The sequence below is a fragment of the Talpa europaea genome (assembly GCF_964194135.1).
Source record: "Talpa europaea genome assembly, chromosome: 13".
NCBI classification, from domain to species: domain Eukaryota; kingdom Metazoa; phylum Chordata; class Mammalia; order Eulipotyphla; family Talpidae; genus Talpa; species Talpa europaea.
Window position 1 is genome coordinate 26429577 of NC_140080.1, and position 23143 is coordinate 26452719.

The 23143-nt window shown below is 38.4% G+C and overlaps 2 protein-coding genes across 8 annotated transcripts in view; both read right to left on the reverse strand.

Annotated features, from left to right (window-relative positions):
• Positions 1-8204, reverse strand: part of RAPGEF6 (Rap guanine nucleotide exchange factor 6) — a gene marked incomplete at both ends in the record, with an annotated part of 190947 nt that extends 182743 nt beyond the window's left edge. For all 5 annotated transcript variants that reach the window (XM_084252765.1, XM_084252767.1, XM_084252764.1 and 2 more), the window contains one exon: positions 8136-8204. In XM_084252765.1, coding sequence (XP_084108891.1) covers positions 8136-8204 — 69 coding nt within the window. The remainder of the gene's footprint in view (positions 1-8135) is intronic.
• A 5366-nt stretch (positions 8205-13570) lies between these two features.
• The window catches only part of FNIP1 (folliculin interacting protein 1), a gene marked incomplete at its 5' end in the record, with an annotated part of 97689 nt that continues 88116 nt past the window's right edge, over positions 13571-23143 (reverse strand). For all 3 annotated transcript variants that reach the window (XM_084252442.1, XM_084252441.1, XM_084252440.1), the window contains 3 exons: positions 13571-13719; positions 16299-16414; positions 19481-19678. In XM_084252442.1, coding sequence (XP_084108568.1) covers positions 13641-13719; positions 16299-16414; positions 19481-19678 — 393 coding nt within the window. In that variant the 3' untranslated portion in view covers positions 13571-13640. The remainder of the gene's footprint in view (positions 13720-16298; positions 16415-19480; positions 19679-23143) is intronic.

A 23143-nucleotide genomic window follows, 5' to 3' on the forward strand; every position in this document is an offset into this window, starting at 1 on the left:
CGGTGGCCGGGGAGCAGCCGGGGATCGAACCAGCGCCACAGAGGTGGCAGGCAGCTTCGCAACCCAGCGCTCAACCGCTGCGCCACCGGGGAGGCCGTGTTTCTAGTCTTTTTGATATGAAATATTCTCGTTGCTGTGAGGCAGCATCTCATTGTGGTTTTGATTTATATTTCTTCCCTAGTAAGAGAATAGTATTTTTTCATATACCTATTGGCTATCTATAATATATCTTCCTTAGATAAGTGTCTATTTAGCTTTCTGTCCTTTTTTTTGTTTTGTTTTTGTTTTTGAATGGTTTATTTGTATTTTTTGTTGAGTGTCAGTTCTTTGTAGATCTTGGAACTTAATCCCTGGTTGGACAGATGATGTGCAAATATTTTCTCCCAACTGGTAGCTTTTTGGTTTGTTTTTTTTTTTTATAATGACAGTCTTTGGTTGTGCAGAAGCACAACCAAATGTTTTTAATTTGATGTAGTCCCAGCACCTGAAGTTCCAAATGCTAATAAACATCCCTATCTATATTCCTTGTAGGGATGTTTGGGCAGGTACCATTTTCCCTGGCCCCAGTAGCAAGGGGCTGAGCTGAGCAGCCAGCTGAAGCTAGAAGTAGAAGGCAGATAGGCTACAGAGACTACTTGTTCCTGTGGTCCAACTTGCACATGTGGAAAGACTTCCAAGAGACACGTGGGTGAGATGCTGACAATGGCAGCCATTATCTTAATGTGGTATCTCCTTTTGTCCCAGCTTTCTGGAGCCTACTTCAGAATTCCTTTCCTCTGATTCTCTCTAGAATATGTCTTCAATTTTGTGGCAAGTGTTCAGGCCTCAATGGACCTGCTTTGGGCCTACCATGTTTGCTGGGCATTTACCCATGAGTGGATGGTTATTTTTGGGTGACTGGGAATAATAGTCTCTCGTCCCTCTCTAGGCACATTAATTCTATTAAAGTTCTTATTCACCTCATAAAGGCAAAGTAGACTTAATTATTAAAGTTCTTTTACATAATCTGCTTTGGCTTTATGCAGCGGCTAGCAGGACCCCATTTTAGAGCATGCAAGTTTGGGGGTCTGTGGAGACCTCTCAGTTGTATGCTAACAGGAAGTCTCAAACCCTGTCCAAATCTGAATTCTTTTCACCCTCATTCTGATCATATTATAATAATGCACTCTTACACATGCAGTTAAACAAGTCAAAAATCTAGAAACCATCCAAACTTCTGCTTTGCTCTTGCACCCCGAACAACAAACCGGGGTGCAAGAGCACAAGACAGAAAGGTTTTGTCAGACTTGCCCTGAAGCTACCACAGAGGCTTGAGAGGAATATAAAAACCGGGTTAAAATGGCTTGAACTGCAGTGTCTGGGGCTGAGAGGCTCCTGTCCCAAGAGTAGGCTTGGACAGAGTGAGGCAGACAATCTAAAAGGGTAGATAAAAGGATGAGTCAGGATATAAAGCATTAGCAGATGAAGATCAAGGAAAGCCCCCAGAGAGGAGGTTCAAAGTCTCGTCCAAAGGTAAAGTGCAAAGACAGCTTCATAGTCCTCCTGACTGGTTGAAGGAATACACAATGTATGATTCCACTGAAACGAAGTTCAAATGTCAGCAGAACATGTTTATGGTGAAAGATATCAAAACAAAGGTTTACTTTGGGAAAGAGGACTGAGAGGCAAAGGGGAGTTTCTCTAGTGACAGTAATTTTCTCTATTATGATTTGGGTGTTAGGCAGCTACAAATATTTGCAAACATTAATCTGATATATATATATATATATATATATATATGGTACTTGACTATACTGTATGTTATAGTCAATTTCAAAGTTTAAAAAAAAAAGACAATCCCAATCCAATCAGTGACTATGTTGAGCCAATTCTACCTCTTCACTATCTCCCTATTCCATTTTCCAGTTTAATCTCCTAAGAACTACTACAGCATTTGCTTCCTATAACCAGGACCAAACCTCCTGATTTCCTGTTATCTTAATTTAATCATTATTAGTCTTACCTTTCACAGAGGAAAGTGTCCTGGTTTGAATAAAATATTCTCTGTTCATTCGACCTACAAGCTTTCCTGCCTCTAATACAACCATGTTCATCATTCAACATCCAACACAATATACCATTTCCCACATCTTCAATACCTCACAAACTATACTGTGTTTTGCAACCATTTTCCTTATCACACCCCTCCTCAAAGAGTCTTTTTGGACATGTTTTCCTAACCATTGCCCATTCGCCAATTAAATACTAAGAAATGCAATTTTGTCATTGAGATAATGAGTTTGGGAGGGTTACAAACCATACTAATATTTATGATTTTCTCCACTCATCCCCCTAAAAACCAACTTTTGTCTCTTTGAAGGTGATCTAAGCCCCACTGGGAATGCACGTTCTTGACTTACACACTGGCTTCTTGTTCTGCAAATGTACCATTAGTGTCTTTACCTGCTCTCAACCTTGAGTGACATCCCTTCTGTATATCATTCAGATAGTCAAGACTGTATTTACTGCTCTTCCAAGAAACCTTTCCATTTGCATCCAAAGTGCCCGATCCATACTTTTATGTCACTAATAACTAACATTAACTAACATCTGCATGTTGTCTCCTAAGTTACTGAATAGACTCCATGCTCAACTTCTTCCTACAAACTTGGCTTTCAGTATTGTGTTTCTCATATCATTTGTTAAATGATGGATAAATTAACATTATCATCTGGAAGTGGCAAATATATATACATATTTGTTAGCCTGAGACAGTCCTGCTTTAACTTGTTATTCTGACACTAATAGCAATTCTTAATTCTCAAAAATGATTTGGATGAAAACGTACTTTGTTAACCTATAGAGAGGCAGTGGAAATAAATTTTAAGCAAGTGTAGAATATGATCAGATCCGAGTATTACAAAAATAAGTGTAGCAGTAAAACAACAAGGAATAAAATGATTCAAGCAAAGAAAAAAAAATTCAGAGGTACAATGATAAAAGGTTCTGAACTAGTGTCATAAAGCTGAAGAAAAAAAGGTTGTAAGAGATTGCAAGGTAAAATCAACAAGGTTTAGCAGCCAGTTGGATATATAAAGGAAGACAGGAGGAAGAACCAAAAGTAACAACACAGGTCTTGCTGGTGTCACACTGAACTGGAGGTGCTTCAGGGCATTCAGGTGGCCTTTAGGTGTCAGCACCACAGAAGCAGATCACCCAGCTGCTCCTTTTTTGATAGCGGTTTCCCCAATCAGAGCAAAACAGTAACTGCTGGCAGAACAACCTGGGTGTCAACCTGGGACAACAGCCAGGCAAAAGGCACATTCTCCAAGAAGATCTGAACTGGTTCTGCCTCTCCTATGTCCTTTGGTCCTTTTCCCAGGATGAAGGGATATATAAATACATGGTGATCCCCACCCACCCTGGGATCCTGAATCATTGTCTAACAAATACTCACTGGGGAAGCGTAAAGAAAAAAAAGAGTAAAAACAAATTTGTGCATGGAGTAACTGGGGCAGTAGCCAATAGATTATTGAGTAGAAACGATAACGGCTCCAAATCAGGACTACGAATGTAGAAAACGATTTATTGATTAGACATAAGGATCTGAAGCACATGAAAGGGACTAAGATGGAATATATAATCTTACATATTAGCCTATAAAAATTAACTCACTCCAAGCCGCTCAATGAGACTGCCCAGGATACACAAATTCAGCAATTTAACAAATGTTTCTATTCATTATTCTCTTTTAATACAGTCATGCATTGTGTAATGACATTTTGGTCAACAATGGACCACATTACTATGTTGGTCCCCACAGAGTCTAGGTATGTAATTACACACTATAATATTCACAAGTGATGAGGACGCCTAACAACTATCTCAGAACATATCTAAATTTTGTTTTGTTTGAGGGATTTACTGACAATTTACTATGTGTAAAGCATTGTAGTAAGCACTTAAGAGAGAGTAATAAACTGCAAGAGATATAAGAGGTCACTGAGGTTTAAAAAAAAGATAAAAGAACGATGCAGAACATGGACTGAGTTGAAAAACAGTCAAACTCAAGATCTGTTTTGACTGGCTGCTTTTATTTTGGTGCAAGGACTCAAAATGAGTACCTCAACAGCTTTTGTTGTTTACAAAGAGCAATCACAGAGTACTTAAGTCTAAAATTTTCATTTAAAAAAAAAAAAAAATCTTTGCAAAGTGGAAAAGGAAACCAGAGAACTAGCCCAGGAAAGACAACGTGCTGTGGAAGGAAGACCTACAAAGCAGATGAAATGCCAGAAAAGTAAAAATTGGGTTGTAAATAACATTTTACAGCACATTTTCAGTGTCTGGCTCACTAAATTATGCTTGACTTGATAGTTTCACGTAAGGACAACAGATGGTTTAAAATAAACCATTAATTTTGTCCTAGAAACAAACAGAAGCATTTTTTACTCAATAATTATATGATGCAAACCTCTGCTTATAAGACAATGATTCTTATCTATCTGTGTCTTTTTCATGTTTGGCACCCAGTAGGTTAGTCATGAAAAAATAAGTTGAATGAATGAATTTAATCTCTTATTATACACTATTTGCTTGGCTTCCAGAACACCAACAATCTTCCTTGGTTTTCTTCCACTGTAGTATTTGCTCTCACTTATTCTGCTTTACAGGTTTCTGCTCCTCTCCCCTCATCTTGTAGCATTCAAGTGACCTGAGGCACTATCTTTGGTCCTTGTCTATTTTCACTGTACACTCACAACCTTGGTAATTTTATCTAGTCTCATGACTTTAAATATTACCTACAAACAAATGACTACAAAATGTCTATCTCCAGACTGACCTTCTCTCTAGAAATACAGATTTGTGCATACACCACCTTAACATTTCTGATAGACATTTCAAACATGAAATGATCCAAAGATAATTTCTGACCTCAACTCCCCCTACTCCTCCTGCTGCTTACCCCATCTCTTTGATGGCAGCTCAACTCTCTTATGATAACTCCAACACACTAGTTTTTCATGCTAAAAATCTTGAAATCATGCCTGATTCTTCTTTCCTTTAAAGCACATATCTAATCCACGAGCAAATCCTGTTGGCTAAACCTGTAGAACAGTCCCTTAATTATCCCCACCTGCATTACCATCACTTTGAATCCTCATCATCTCTTCCCTGCTTTAACATGACAGCCTCTAACTGATGTTCCTGTTTCTTTCTACCCTTGCTCCCACACAGTTTAGTGTATTCTCTACCCAGCAAGCAGTGGGGGGAGTCTTTAAAAAGTAAGGAGAATATCACTCATCTGTTTCTAAAGCTTTTGACAGCCCCCTCCTTCATTCACTCAAAATAAAAGTCCAAGAATTTACACCATTTACAACTCTCACCCTTGGTCATCCTCCAATCACTCAGTTCATTGCTAATTCCTTGTAGGGTAAATGATTGTCAGGCTTTTCTGCCCTCCCGCCATTAGGACTGATGATGGATCCCTGCAGTCCTGAATGTATGCCTGATGGCGGGCACCTGGAGTGCAATGTGGGCATACCTAGGTAGGATTCACCTGGGCTGAGACAGGATCTTATAAGGGCAGTGACACAGGGATGCCAGCAGAGAGAAGGAGAACAAGCGAGAGAGAAGAGAACCAGCAGAGACCATGAGAGAATGCCGGAGAGCCCAGAAAGAGTGAAGATTCACACCCCTGCCAGCCGTGTACCTGGTAAAATCCCAATAAAACCCTGAAAAAGTCACTGAAGGCTCCAGGACTCCTCCTTCACCGGTCTGCTCGGGTCATAGAAAACCTGCTATGTGCCCATTCTGCCCCTACATCCTGAATGCCAAAGACCTGTCTGAATCAGTATCAATCTTAAGGTCCTTGCAATGACTATTCCCTGCTTGGAAAGTTTTTTCCCCATATATCGCTATGGTTAATTCTAACATGTGCATCAAATCTTGAATCAAAAGTCATCTCAACCAGCACAACACAGACTACCTTAAAGTGCAACCCAGCCCTGCCTCTTGCTTCCCATCTTTTTACCCTGCTATTTTTATTAGCAATTATCATCTAACATTTTGTGTAATTTACATGTTTATCTTCCTTTCCCACTTTATTAGAATGTAGACATCCCTAGTTCAGGCCTGCAGCTCAATGACCTATCCTAGTGCACGTATCAGTGCGTTGAACTAGTAAGCTTACAACAAATTGTTGAATTAATGTATTTATAACTGTACGGTGAATGGGAGTTATCAGTTTTTTCCCTACGCTCCTGCCATTAGCATCCATGATCGACACCTGTGGTCCGACACGCGTGCCTGACGGCATTACCTGGAGTGTGGTAGGGACATGCGTTAAGTGGGCACACCTGAACCCAGAGACCGAGCTTATCAGGGCAGCCGCATGCAGTGGAGAATGTCAGAAAATGGCTAAAAGAGTAAAGAGCATATAAAGATTCACACGGGGGCCCAAGTTGCTGCCTCTCTGCTGGTGGGGATGATGCCAAGGGCACCAAGAATCTTTCAAGCTCCTGAACCGATGATGAACTTTACCAGGCCTGGGTAGGTTGCAGAACAGTAACAAACCCTTAAAAGGAGTTGACTAAAAGAGTAAGGGTCTTCTGAAAACTGAAATCCCCTTGTGAAAAGTTCATCAAATTACTTTTACAAATAAATCAAAACTAGGATTCAGGTTACAACTTCTTTACTCAACTTTTATACCTCAAATTCTACATTCATTCAAAAGCACTGTCAATGAATCAAGCAGTTAACACATTATGCTATTATATGTTAGAATTCTAGTCTGCACTGTAGGCAGTTGTTCAGCATTCTCTTAAACAATGCTGCTGTTCCAGTAAAACAAGATAAAGCACTTCACAAAGCACACTGGCCAACATAAGTTTGTGAATAGTTTAGAAATTTTCCTGAGGCTTAACACTGGCATTTCAAACTACTCTTAAAATGAGGTAGGATATTCCCATTAAAATGTGAGTTTATCGTAATATTTAAAAGTAAAATCCACATTATACATCCTTAGCCTTTTATAATACATTCTAATGATATAAACAGACTTCACCTGTTCAAGTTGAAGGCTGTCAACTGGCTCACACACATCTGACTTCAAGAATCACTGAGGGGAAATTAAGACCCAGGGGGATTATAAAGGACGTTCTCAAAGAGAGAACCCTGGTTAAGTAGCAGATTTTGGCTTGTTTATGCAAAGCTTTAAGAATTTCAGAACAAAGCTGCACCTATCATGTCTACAAATATGGCTAGAAATAACGTCGAGTTACAAAAAGTCAGCTCAAAGTTACCCAGAGCTATTACACAAAACACGAACTCTGCAACTCTCCAAAGCGACTCAGAAGAATTAACCAAGCATTTCATTTCTCGAAACTATACACAAGACAATCCAATAATCCATTCATCCTTGTAATTTGTTTTCTGGTTTAAGAAACTTATCTCTTAGCATAGAAACCTCCCAATCAAGAGACTTCCAAAAAAACATAAGCACTATCGGGATGCTTAAAATTAACAGGTTTCAGTTATACACCTGAAAGTTAGTCTTCAGATCACGTGAAAAGCATTTAAGCTAATGTTACTACTGCCAACTCAAGATAGGAAGTTTCAGATCCAAGCACAAACTACTGTAAAATTTCCTACTGACAATGTTGAAAGTACCTCCAGATTTGACCTCTATTAAAATATGTATCATTCACCACAGAAGTCAACATCTGACTAGATGCAGAATTTTTATATGACTAAAAACTTCACTTTTTTTTTAAACCCCTGTGCAATCTTTCAGGATCTTTCAACATAGCTGTGAGAGTTTACTTAGAATTTCTACCTCGGATTTCACCGTCTATCTCCCCACGGGCAACCTCACTTCGAGCCCCGCATTTCACTCCGAGAAAACACGTTACAGTAATGGTGCTTTCCTAGCAAACACACTCGGAAGTCACCGGGAGGGCAGGCGGCACGGCCAACAGGAAAGGCGGTAGTCACCCTGCCCTCGAGAACCGCCCGAGTCAGGAGTGCGGGGCGCGGAGGGCAGACACCCAGTTAGCAGGTGCGACGGTGGGTACGGGGACAGCCGCCGCAGGTTTAGGGCCAACTGGGACATGCCGTCCGCTGGGCAGAGGGACGAGCGCCGGGTCGGCCAGCCTTACCTCGGGGGTCCGCTCGGGCGGCTTCTTCTTCAGTGCCTGCCTAGCGCAGGGGTCCACGGGTGAGTTCATGGCCGCGGCCCCGGCCCCCGTGCTCCCCAGCCTGCCCTCAGCAGGCCACGCGACAGCCCATTCACCCCGGGCAGGGGGTCTGCGCCCCACACTCGAGGAAGGGAACTCCGGACGCCTCGGGGTCCGTACTCAAGCAAACAAGCCTTCGCAACGCCCGCCCAGGGCCTCAGCCCACGCGCGACTGGCCAGGGAGAAGCCAGCGCGGGGGCGGAGGGAGAGGGAGTGCGCGTGCGCGGCACGCTGGGCGCACGCAAACGGGCGCGCAAGGGCGTGGCGCCTAGTGACGTAAGGACGGGGCGGTGCAGTTAGGCCTCTGAACCCTCCGTGAGATTTAAAGACGAGTCGCGAGACCTCGCTCAGCCTTTCTTAGGGTGGGTGCCGGAAGTACGGGTTTGGCTGTTCCTGCTTCCGGTGAAGAGGCCGGAAGCGCGCTGTGAGGGCTGAGTCGGAATAGCTAGTTGGGACTAAACTACAGTGAACGCTTTCTAAGCGGAGGACTCAGCGGGTGCCGAAATACGGAAGCGCAGGGCGTGGCCGAGTTCGGGGCAGGCCTCCCTCTTCGCCGCCCCTCCCTTGGAGAGCTTGCGGAAATCGAAGCCGCCATTTGGCGAACGAGGAAGTCCACGCGCACTCTCCCTTGTTCTTCTAATGAAATCGAGCTCTTGTCAAAGGGCTCCGATGAGAAATAATTGCCCTGCCCTACACCGAGATCAAGGCAGAGGAAACAAAGCTGCTCGGCCTTGAGCAGATAGGGGCAGCTGGTCTACCTTGACGCCAGGTTGGGGTTACCACTGTCTGGAGAAGCCAGGTCGGCGGTACTCTGACGTACTTCTGCCCAAAGGCGCCCTCCTTTCCTCTCCACCACTTTCCTCAGACCGTGGGACTTAATAGTTCTCGAGGCTCAACAGTTGACAGCGTTGTGACACTGGAGCTTTGAGGGAGGGCGAGTATGCACGTTTACACGGAGGCGTGAAGTTGTACTCCCCCAAATTATGTAGGCTAGTGGCATACAATAAAATTTTTAAATAAAACTAACCGCTTTTGTACTACATTTTATGTAACAGTATGTTTCTCAACCGACCAAAGACAGACATTTCCATGTGTTTACTAGTCATTTGGTAAGAAAAACAGCTTAAAAAACAGCTGTCGGGGAAGACAGCTACAGAAGCTATTCACATCTTAAGATCACTGAGTTCCAGAATCCATCATTTTACAACAATGCTTTTCACATCTCATTAGTGTACAGATGGGCCACACTAAATCACACAATTGCTTACTTTGAGCCACCAAAGATGTCTTTTCCACTGCATTTTAAGCTCCCTAAAGTCTATGTAGATCTATTTACATCTTAGTATTTCTAACAACTAGCAAGGTTCACTAACTTATGATGTTAACAATTTTTCAATGACGTGGCAATAATTAAATTTTCTTTAGAACAACAAAAGGGAAATTTTGGGTTGCAAAGTCTTCCTGGTAACGATAGCTGATGTAAGGGTTTTGCTAACGTTGGTTCTTGGGCTTGCCCAGTTGAAGTTTACATTATATTAGCCCGTTGGCTCAGTCATCCTGGAAAGAAAGTAATGGTGGAGAAATCAAGGAGAATTTAACTGAAATAAAAATTTCATTTTTTGTGTGTAAACATCCTGTCAGTGGCCTAAGATCACAAAAATGATCTCTTCCATTCTTTAAGTATCACTTTCCAGAGCCTTATCAATTATTCTGAATAGGGAAAAAGGGGAATTAAAGCATTAAAAAAAATGAGCCTGAACTTCATGAGGTTCAAACACCTGAATTTGTGTTTAACAATTTCTAGTTAAATGACACGGTGAACTTAATATCCCAGAACTTCAGATTCTTTATCTATATAAAGTAAAGGACGTATTTATTTAGAATTCTCTAAGATTACATAATTCCTGTGAAGAATTTAGGATGCTGCCAGCACAATCCAAGCACTCTATTATTTCTGTTTACCTCTGGGAAGTGATTTCTCTAAAGCATAAATTTGAGCTTAAATAACTAGATGGGCTTGGTATTTTTTTTTTTTTAATGCCAACAGTTGTTTTTCACAAACAACTCTTCAGACACACATGTAAGTATTCGCAAAGATGTGAAGCAACAGGAACTCTCACAAGCTGTTGGTTAAGTTAAATTGGGAAACCACTTTTGAGGGAAAAAAAGTCTCTGGTAAAGCTGAAGCATAACATACCCTATGGCAGTAAGTCCACTCCTTGATATATGTCCCAAAGAATACCCATATACACCAGAAAAGATGAAAAAAGAGGTTCATTGCTCATATCAAACAGAAGCTGAAATAACTCAAATGTTCATCAACAATGTAATGGGTAAATTGTAGTATAATCACTCAGTAGAATACCAGCTCAGCTACATAGCACAGGGATGAATTTCCAACAATGTTAAAAGAAAAAAAGCAAAGCATAAATAAAATATGGCATATAATCACAAGCACAAAGTTCAAACACAAGCAAAATTAAAGTATTTCACTTGGGGCTGCATATACAGAGGTTAAACTATAAAGAGAAAACAGGGAAATAATGTTCACAAGTCAAGTTGGTTTTTGCCTCATAAAATAGATTCTACCAAATTACCAATACAGAAATTAAGGATTAAAGAATGACAATATGAACAAAGTCATGCACCTAAAAGTGTGACAGTTGGGCAAAGAATCAAAGTGGTCTGACAACAGAGTTCATGATGTGAGCATGTCTCAATAACACATGAAAAGAAAGACGAACATCACACATCAAATTGACATGTGTATTTTATTGCACAAATTTCCCCGAGAACTGGGAGGTTTATTATAGTACAGGTGAACATCTGAGAAATGTGTACAGAACAAGGAACAAGTATATACATTTTATATATCCCACTATCTAAATAACTTAGAGAAAGCATAACATTCTCATAAGACATCTACCAGGAGTCATTGTGTAAAATCTGGTTTTTTTAAAAGTGATCATCCCCAGTGTATGCCAATTGCAACAAAATGAATTCTGTGCTAGTACATTTATTGCACTTTTCAACTCAAATTAAGACATATTAATAAAAGCCACAAATATGTAAAATCAAACCAATTAGTTTATATACAAGGAAAATTAGTTTTAAATCTATAATATTAAAGATCCCTTTTTCATTTCCTGTTGCAACAAACAGGTTTCTTTAAATATGTAACACATATCTGTACCATAAGAAGTTGAGAAAAATTATTTCAAAGAGGCAAAAACTTTCACATTCATCATAGTGACCACACTTAAAGAAGCAGTAGCAGCTCATTTCTTAGGCTTTGTATATAAGGAAAGAATGACTATGACAAAAGTAGAAGAAGTTAAAGGTGGTCTGGGAATTATAAAACTCAGGAATCCTATAAGGATTAGTGATTTTATAAGAAACTATGGGCCTTCTCCTTCCAAGCAAAGCCAAGTACATGAGCTATCCACTTACTGAACGAAGACTGATTTCCTAAATTGTAATTAGAGATTTCAAATAGATAGAACTATGACTAGTTTGATAATTAATTTAAAAAAAAAAACATACAAAAAATGCTACATATCATTCTGAGCTATAATGAAAAAGTAATATCCAAAGGCCCATATATGAACTTTTTTATGTTCTGAATTCTGCCAAAGAGATATTCAAAGAATTCCAAGCAAGAGGAAAGAATTTCATTAACGAAAGGATAAAAAAATTAAGCCAAAGAAAATATATCCATAAACATTCTTTGGCAGCAAGTCATCCACGGGAGACTTAGGTACTAGCTGGAAAGAACTGATAGGACAAGGGGCCAAACTGATTGCAGGAACACCAGTTTCAGGTTTACATTCCATTAAAACAAACACTTCTCCGTAGTCTAGTTGGAGATTTCTTGAATACATAAAAAGCAAGGCAAAATATGACCCAACACTATAGATTCAAGGTCAAAGTCTAAACAAACTGTGGAAATATTCCTTAATTATTAAAAATTTAAAGAGCAACAACAGATGTATTATACAGTAATGCGTTTAGTAACAGAATAAAGCAAGTGGTTTTCTTTTTTTAAGCTAATCAATTAATTATGATGAAAATATTTCATAAAAGCAGAAACCAACTTCACTTGCAGCATTAAAAATATCTTAAACCAAAAAAAAAATATATATATATATATCTTAAACCAGATTAAGTAAAGAATTAACTATAATGTAGTATTCAAGTAAACTGAGGTAGTAGAGCATATTGACGATTTTACCTACCTATCTTTCTATTTACATTACTTACAATAGTTTGGTTCCATATTAGCCTTTCTTACAAGCAACTCTACAATATATACAAAAACAGTAACAATTAAAAGAGTGGAAATCTTTGAAAAAAAATCAGCTTTTGGAAGAGAGGGGTTATTAGAGAAAAAAGAGTAACTTAAACAGTTAATGAGTTCTATTAGTGCAAAAAGAGTATTATGAAGCAGTGAAGCAAACATTCAATTCTATGAGTTGAATAAGGGCCGATACCGAAAGCAAGGGCCTCGGCTACCTGAGCACTTTCAATGAAAATAGTATTAATTTTGCCAATGCTTTGGTGTCATTTTTATCCCTAATTTTCATTTATTAAATTAGTGAATATGTAAATATTAACATTTATAAGAATTATACTTGTAAACAAAACAAATGGTATAAAGTAGTATACTTATTTTGTGAATTTATATTCATTAGCCTTAAGAAAAGATTGGCTTTAATTATATTTTAGGGTGTGTGAAACACAAAAATCACTGAAAATAACATTTTGACATTATATACAATTAATACAAGTTGAAAATATATTTTCTTAAAAAGGCATGTTTACCAATCTTGTAGTTTACCCCTGCTTAAAAAAAAAAAAATAGATACATATGTACACCTGGGTGGGTAACAAAACAGATTTACACTCATTATTATGTTTATTGTAATTAACAGGCCATTTTGAATACTTTGAGAAATACCCAGAAATTTGCTATTTTGAGCTGAAAAACAAAAAATAAAGTTTTACAGATCTGTACTTTAGAAGAATTAAACTAATAAAATGAGTATTTCTGCGCCATTTAACAATGAGCCATATATTATTATTTATGAATCATGGCAACATTGTAGTGATCTTATGAAATTTCTTAGTACTATTCAGTTTGTAAAATTTTTACATTAACATTTTGGTTTTTTCAAATGCTTTCCCACAAAATTATTTATGCTATTTTAGTTCCATTTAGTTAAAAATCTACCACCTTGCAAAAGTCCAGTCAAAAGGAAAAAGCTATCAAATGCTCACAAAATATGCACTGCAATGGAGGATATCCACGTGACGGATTCATTCAGGAGGAAGTCTAACAGGGAAAAAAAAAATGCCATAAATGGATAGTGTGTCTGCTTCCTTGGCTTCCACTTAAACTTTCCACCAAAGTTAATTTTTCTGAGCATGCTAAAGGAGTATCTGGGCAACATATGGTGAGTGAGTGCTTGCTACAGCAGCCAGAAGAGGAAGATCACTGGATTCAATCCTAAAATAAAAGAGAAAAAAATAAAATTCAGGTTTTTGCAATGCCAGATGAGTCCTATAGGCAATGTAGGTCACTATACCTGAGCTGTCAAGGGTTTAGATCACTGTGGACCAAAGGGAAAAGTTAAGAATTGAAGATAACGCAGGTTGGAAATTTTTCAGTTAGTAAAAAACAGAACCAAAGATTTTTTAAAACGAAAGTCCCTAAACCCCAATAGCAAAGTCATGGATGTTAGAAAGCCTCTCATTGACCTTCTGATTGCCCATATCTCAGAAATACAATAGAACAGATTAGGATTGTGTACTCATTGTTTTTGATGACAAATATTTCTATAAATAAGATAAACAAAGAAGTAGTAATGGAATCTTCTTAAAATACATCCTACTGGGCCTCCCTGGTGGCGCAAGGGGTTAAGCATAGCACTGTGAAGCTATCTGCAGTCTCTGCAGCACGAGTTTGAGCCCCAGCCAGCCAGGGAGCAACCTACATGTTGTGGCAGACCTCTCCTGCCTTGTCCACTGCTCCCTTCAGCAGTGTATTTCAGCCAGTCTGCCTGTTCTGTTCCCCACTCTGTGTCTGGTGAATCCTCTCACCCCCCACACTTCTGGCCTATACCCCATTTCTTGTATGCATAAATAAATAAATCTTTAAAAAAAAAAACACACATCTGGGCCTCCCTGGTGGCACAAGGGGTTAATAACCACACTATGAAGCAATCTGCAGCCTCTGCAGCATGAGTTCGATCCCTGGCCGGCCAGAGAGCAACCCACATGGCGCAGCAGACCTCTCCTGACTCACCCGCTGCTCCCCTCAGCAGCGTATTTCAGTCGGTCTTTCTGTTCTGTTCCCCCCTCTGTCTCTGGTGGATCCTCTCATCCCCCACATCTCTGGCCTGTACCCCAGCTCTTGTACGCATAAATAAATAAATCTTAAAAAAAATAGAATGTAATTGTTTAAAAAAAAAATACATCCTACCAGATATCATTTATAGTAAAAAATGACCAGTAACCATAAAATAAGTTATTCAGGACTCATTCATGGTTAGAGAATAAATCTGAATAAAACAACATTCCATCACCATAGTCCCCTGTGCTCCTTCCTCCCTCTGATCCCTCTCCCTCGTCCTCCCCTACAGTATTGTCTCTGGTTTATAATTGTCTGCTTGTTTGTGTTTTATTGTGTTTTGTATTGCTATTATTATTTTTTTAGCCCTGATGTCTTATTTGGTTCCCCTATATGGTGATTGTACAGGGTGAAATTGGTGAAGGAAATTCTACAGGGACTACACCTAAGGTGGCGGGGGAGAGAGAAGCAAACTTTGTTTAAAAATGAACAACGATGTAAAATATATATAAATAAAATAAAAAATGAAGGTGCTCAATCAAAAAAAAACTAACATTCCACTTTTCAGCTAGTGACTTGGCCTGGATTTAAAATAATACCATAAGAACTGGTAGTAAAAAGTGTATTTTTCATTATTTGTAAAAATTTACTCCAGTACTTTCTGGACATTATTTAATATTATCTATTAGAATAACTATCAATACCTATCAAAAACATAATACAACATCCTTTACCCAAAATTCTGCTTCAAAGAATTTATCACACAAGATTAAAAGATTTCATTCATTCAAGCTTACAATAATAAAACTGAAAATAATCTAAATTCCATCATATAAGAGCCACAGTAAATAAAAATAATGAGGTAGATTAGTATATGTTCATATGCAAAATATATTATTATAAACCAATTTGTTTTGCTTCAATTCTATAAATTAAAAAATTCTGTGAAATAAAACAATCCATTATCCATTGTTTGAGTAGGGGTTGGAAGCTGGGGAAAAAACAATGATGACTGTTACTTTTAGTTTTATGCCAAAATGCACTGTGAACTTTGGTTATATGCACATTACTTTAAAAACTAAATTAAAAAAAAAAAATCACACACACAATCATCTATTTCCAATCTGGATGACAGGAATAATATAAATGAAAGTATTTAGTTTGGTTTCTGACATATAGTGGGCTACTAACAGTGTCGGTTCTTTCTCCCTCAAAGCAAAATTAGACAAAAGTTCTAGTTTGTTTTAATTTATTCAACTAGCATTTCAAGAAATAATTCACACACACACACACACACAAAAGTGGCCACAGATCGTAAGTGACCACACAATATAATAAAAAGGGTTATACAATGCCTTGCACCAATTTACTGTTCTTCCTTCAGTTAGCATTTGAGATAACTACCTGCTTTCCAGCAATAACTGCAGGAATGTACAGATATAATATACAGAAAATGGGCAAGGACTAATTATATAATGGTAGATAATATACTACCATCCAAAATTAGATGCTAATTCATTTTTATCTATATTCTCAACTTACTATAATGGCACTGGAAACAATGCCTTTTAGATCAATGAAAGTTAGGTATCTGTTTTTACATGATATAGAGCAACCCACTGGTAAACAGTGACCAGCATCTAACAGAAAAAGACATTTTAAAAGAAAAACAACAATTTTTTGCTTAAAGACAAAACAACGAGAAAGCAAAGTCAGAAAATAAGTCATGAACATACCCTAGAACCACTCCTAGTTCCTTGACATGAACACGCATCTGCCCCCTCAGGTACTCTGAAAGCATTTTGCTCTTGAAGTATAGCTCCTGCAACCTGTCTTCAAGATGCATTACACACTGCAAATAGAGGGCAAACAAGAACCAGATCAGAAAATGGCTTCCAGCTCTTAAGTGATGGTAAATTACAGAGCATCATGCTTTTGACAATTCTATTTATTCATTCCAGCACAATGGAGTACATTTTTAAGCATGCAATTTTAGCCACAGAAGTGTAAATCTTTTCATAGCTCATATCAAAGTTTAGCTTCTACATTCTTTTGTTTTTAAAGATGACAATTATACCTAACAAAATTTACCATTTTATTTCATGTGTACAACTGGGTAACATAATGCACATTCAAAATGTAAAACTATCCATTCCAGAACTTAAAGTTTTTATTCCAAATTTGACAAATATAACCCTCTCATAAATTGATTTCAAATTTATTAATACAGAAAAGGCTGTATTCTCCTGTGGACAAGTAAAAGAAAATGAGTTTGCAATAGCTCAGAAAGAATGTTCTGCAGTCCTAACTAAAATAGAGATGTTCTAATTTGGAATATTAAAAACTAAAACATACACTTTGTTTACATCAATTAACTTGTTGAGTTTACAAAATAGATGAATTTTCATGTGAATTGATGCTAAAAATGGTTCAAGAAAAAACATGAGTTTCAGGTTTTAAAACACTAAATTCTGTCAGACAATTCCCTTCCAAAGAAAATCAGCTGTAAAAACCCATTTTCTCCTGGGGAAAACACAACTAAATAGATTTACTGGCACATTGTTTTTTTGTGGTGTGTGATTTTTCCATGATGCTCATGGAAAATACCTTAAGTGTGAAAATACCTTAAGTGAAGAATAAAATGCTAACTATAGTGTTTGCTTCAGCAGCACATATACTAAAATGCAAACTATAGAATATATATGTTGATATTGTACTTTGATGTGCAAAAGTATTTAATTTAATGAAGTTCAGTTAATCCATTTTTGTTTTGCTGCCTGTACTTTTGGGTCAAATCCAAGGTGGTATAGATTATCCCACTGTTTTCTTTCTTCTTCATTTCCATTGAGGTAACATTGGCTTACAATACTGTATATGATTTAGAGGCACAGCATCACACCTCCTCAGATATGTTACCCCTCTACATCTACCAGCAAAGCACTCAGTCCTCCACTGTAGCCCATCAGGAATCATCTGCCTCCCCTGTCCCCTCCGACAGCTTCAGTTCTACAGTCAGACTTTCAAGGTTTATTTTCATTTGGTTTTCCATGACCCTTTGTTTTGCTTCTCTAATTCCCACATGTAAGTGAAACCATCTGTTATTTGTCTTTCTCCTTGCTTATTTTGCTCAGCATAATCCCCTCTAGTTCCATCCATATTGTAGCAAATATAGCTAGTTGAGTAGTAAGCATTGCACTGTGTACATTCCACATTTTCTTGAACTACTCAGCTATATTATGCACTAGAATATGTTCATAGATGCAAGAAAATGCGGACTGTATACAGTGGAATATTACTCATCCATCCTTGGGCACCAAGGCTACATTCATAACTTTGCTATTCTAAACAGTATGGCAATGAACATACAAGTGCATATATCCCTTTGATCACTGTTTTTGCATTTCTTGGGTAGACACCTACAAGTGGAACTGCTGGATCATATGGTGTATTTATTTTTAATATTTTGAGAAACCTCCATATTGTTTTCCACATGGTTGGATCAGTTTACGTACTTACCAACAGTATGAGAGGGTTCCTTTTTCTTCACATGCCAACACATAGTCTTCTGAGTCATATATATATATATACACACACACACATATATATATATATATCCCCTAGTTTTCTTCACAGAGTTGAAGCACTTAAGGTTAGGTTTAAATTTAAGTTTGAGGGCCTCCCTGTGGTACAAGGGGTTAAGTAATCTGCAACAGCAGCATGAGTTTGACCCCCTGCCAGGGAGCTGCCCACATGGCACAGCAGATCTCTCCTGACTCCCCCACTGCTCCCCTCAGCAGTGTATTTCAGTCAATCTGCCTGTTCTGATCCCCTCTCTGTAGCCCAGTTCTTGTATGCATAAATAAATCTTTAAAAAAAAAATATTTGAGTCCTTTTTTTATATAGCATAAGGATTCAATATCATTCTTTTACATATGTGTATCCAATTTTCTCAGCATGGTTTCTTCACAAGACTCCTTTCCCCTTCGAACGCTGTTGACTTCCTTTTTAAAAAATAACTGACCATACATGTAAAGATTTATTTCTGAACTCTCCAGTATATTCTATTGATCTATATGTCTGTATGTCAATACCACAGTTTTGATTACTGTCACTTTAATTTTTGAAAGCAGCGTTGAATCTTCCAACTTTATTGTTCTTTTTCAAAGTGGTTTTAACGTTTCAGGTTCCCTTGAAATACCATGCAAATTTTAGGAAGGGTGTATTTCTTTTCTTTTAGGGGGGAGAGGGCCTACTTCTAAAAGAAAAATCACAGAAATTTTCCATACAGATTGCATTAAATCAGTAGATCAATTTGGGTAGTACTGTCATCTTCCAATTCATAAACATGAGATGTCTTTCTATTTAGTGTATCTTCCTTAATTTCTTTTCAGCAATGTTTTATATATATATATATATATATATATATATAAAGATTTATTTTTATTTATACAAGAACCAGGGTACAGGCCAGATGTGCGGGAGGGTAAGAGGATTCACCAGAGACAGAGAAGGGAACAGAACAGGCAGACCAACAGAAATACACTGCCGAGGGGAACGGCGGGCGAGACAGGAGAGGTCTGCCGCGCCATGTAGGTATCTACCCAGCCAGCGGGGATCAAACCCGTGCTGCAGAGACTGCGGATAGTTTCATAGGTTGCGTCTTAACCCCTTGTGCCACCAAGGAGGCCCCTAATGATGTATTTTAACCTTAACTACCTCACAAAGGCCCATCTCCAAATACTATCACCCTGGGGATTAGGAGTTTCAACAAATGGGCTTTTGGGGAACAGACTCACTCAATCCATATGATTTCTTTCAGAAAAACAATGATGACGCTAACAGCAGTATTTAATGCAGGTACAAATACTAGTTCAGTCAGTTATCAGAGTGCTCAAATTCCAATCTCACACATACTTACAAAATTTGGAGATAAATTATGTTTATAAAGCTGAAGAGTGGAATGAAGCAGGTTAGAAACAAGACTGGAAACCAGTACTTCCTTTCCCAATTTATTATCTGTCACTCGTCTCTGGCTACTGGCCACTTGAACTGTCCACTTATCCATATCTGCTATAATACACACAGCTTCTGCTATTGGTTCATCCAACACTGGATGCTGTAAAGAAAAGAATTCATTTCATGGTAAGCAAATGAAGTCCTCAAACATAATGCTAATGAAATGAGGAAGTAAACCAATACTAAACAAAAACAGTATTAAATTCTAACTACTACAGCCAAGGAATCTTTAACATTGGACAATGAAGTACAGTTGACTCATGAATAATGAGGAAACTAGGGACAGTGACTCCCCATCTCTACCATGCATTGTCAAAAATCCACATATTGCTGTTGACGTCCCAAAACTTAAATATCCAGTTGCTGACCAAAACCATACTGATCACAGTCAATTAAGACATATTTTGTGTGTGTGTAATATATACTGCACTCTTACAATAAAATAAGCTATAGATAAAAAATGCTATTATGAAAATCATGATTAAGAAGATCATAAAGGTCTTGATTCTCATCATTTCCACAGTGAGTAGGCTAAGGAGGATGTGGGGAAAGGGAACTTGAAAAAAAATTTCCATATAAGCGGACCCATACAGTTCAAATCCCTGCTGTACAACGGCCAACTGTAATTTACTCAACAACAAAAAAACTGAGTTACCATACAGAAATCATCAGAGGTAGAGACTTTGTATTTATTACCAGAACTCAATGTTCTTTAATGCAGAACTTACTTTTCATCGGTCTTCTTCTGATCATTATTCAATGAATTTAACAAGTGACAACAATGTGCCAGACAACTGGAAGAAAACGCTTTTTTTTTAATCTTGAAAGAACTAAACATTTCTAAAATAGATAGGACAGACATTCAAATGAACAAGTCAATGGTAATAAAATAAAAGTTCTGTGCTAACTAGCTAACTACCCCAACGTGGCAAGCATTAATTTGAGCGCCTTAGGGTCTATTCCTTGTGTGCTAGGCCATGGGTGCTAGGTTTTTCTAATTATTAAGATACATATTCAGAGTATAGATGCTAACAGCTTTTTTTTAAGAGATTTTTTTTTTAAAGATTTATTTATGTATGCATACATGAGCTGGGATATAGACCAGAGATGCGGGGGGGTGAGAGGATTCAGAGACAGAGCAGGGAACAGAACAGGCAGACTGACTGAAACACACTGCTGAGGGGAGCAGCGGGCGAGACAGGAGAGGTCTGCTCACAATATGGGTTGCTCGGAGGCAGGCGGGGATCAAACTGGCACTACAGAGGCTGCGGACAGCTTCACAGTGCTGCGCTCAACCGCCTGTGACACCAGGGAGGCCCAGATGCTAACAGTTTAAAAGAAGCAAACCACTAGGTACAAACTTGAGTTTCTAAGAAACATTAAATGAAACAAAAAAGGCATTATACATACACACATTTATCCCAACAACACTTTTATAAATTCACACCTATATCTAAATCAAAGTATATTTAAAAATACTCAAATTCTTTACCATATATTTATAAATAACTATAGAACATGTAGAAGACTTTCTTTTTATTTTGTATGTCTTTATATGTTGTTTATCACAAACATTTGCTAAATGACACTTTTATAATTAGAAAATTTATAATTAGAAAAATTTATAATTAGGCACAATGGAAAAAGTATGTTTTGTTTTTTACATTTTAAAAAGACAGTTTTTTAAGGAAAAAGAGAGTGAGAGAGAGAGGTACCTGCACAGACACAGGTAAGCAGGAGAGCAGGAAACCATTTTAAACATATATACAGTGATAAAAGGACTACAGGCACATACGTCCCTGGCTCCCAATGGTTTACACATAAAAACTGAAAGCTATAATTAAGTAAAGAGCACCATTATCAGAAAGAGAGAACAGTTCTACAGTGCTCAATACTGCAACATATTTCTGTATTTGAAAGATAAAGATTTCCTCTTCACTGCTCATTTGGAATACCAGCAATAACACTGAGATTAAAAAACTACAATTTACAACACCTGAACCCAATGGCTTTTTTCCTTTCTAACTTTTATTATTACTACAGTTTCGCAGCTAAGTATACATGCTTGCTCCTGAAGAAGCACAGGTTTGGCACCCCACCAAAAGATATCCCATTGCCCATTTAAGGAACAATCACTTTGAACAAAGCTCTTTGCTTGATGTTAAAAAACAAAGATACCAAAGCTCGCATACTCTGAAGGAAATTCAAATAAATACAATTGGCTACAAAAAGACATATATCTTTAACCAGTTGTAGGGTAAGGAAAAAGTATCAGGCTTTTCTGCCCTCCTGCCATTAGGATAGATGATGGAACCCTGATGTCCCAAATGCATGCCTGATGGCGGGTACCTGGAGTGGGGTGTGGGCATATGTAGATGGGATTCACCTGGGCTAAGACTGGGCTTATAAGGGCGGCGTCAAGGGGAACCACGAGAGTGAAAGAGAAGCAGAGAAGCAGCAGAACAGAACTACCAGAGAGAGAGAACCACGAGAGCAGAGAAGCAAGGTCACGAGAAAACGCTGGAGGTCTCAGATAGAGTGAAGACTTGCTGGGGGCTGGGAAGTCTGCCAGCCTCCTGGCCCCCCAGCACCCTTACATGCCATGTACTCGGTAAACCCCAATAAAAGCCTACAAAAGCCACTAAGGGCTCCAGGACTCTCTCCTCCTTTATTCCGTCTGCTTGAGTTATAGAGATCCTGCCCTGTGCCCCTTCCTGCCCCCTACACCAGTGAAAATGAAAAGCTGTTTCCTTAAAAAGATCAACAAAACAGACAAACCTTAAACTAGATTAGGAATCAGCAAACTTGACAAAACTCTGCAGCTGAAGTAGAAAAAAGTTATAAAGAATGTAAATAAATGTGTATGATCATGTTCCAACAAAACTTCATTTACACAAAGCAGGTCTAATTATCCTCTGGGCCATGCCTTGCTAATCACTGATGCATATGGGCCAAAAATATCTACCAAATAAGTCAAGCCATGAATGAATTCCTCATTGGAGGATTCCCCTAACTTATGGGGGGAAAAAGAAAAAAAAGCACATCATAAAAATCAGAATTGAAAGGGGGCTCCCCAGTGGCGCAGCGGGTCGAGCACTGGGCTGCGAAGCTGCCCGCAGCTTCTACAGCGCCGGTTTGATCCCCTGCCGCCAGGCGAGGGTCCCACATGGCACGCAGATCTCTCCGGCCGTCCGCTGCTCCCCTCAGCAGTGTACTTCAGTCCTTCTGCCTGTTCTGCTCCCTGTTCTGTCTCTGGTGAATTCGCTCACCCTTCCGCACTTCTGACTGTACCCAGTGCTTGTATAAATAAATAAATCTTTAAAAAAAAAAATCAGAATTGAAAAAGGGGACATCACCAGTGACCTTAAAGAAAATAAAAGGATTATTAAGTGTCCGCTATAAACAACTTCATTCCAACAAATTAGGTCAGTTAAATGAGACTAATTCCTAGAATGACAAAAATTATCAAAATTGAGGAAGAAATAAAGTCAGAATAAACTGTAACAAGAGACTGAATTAGCACTTTAAAATATTCTCATTTTAAAAACTGATGCTCAGATGGATT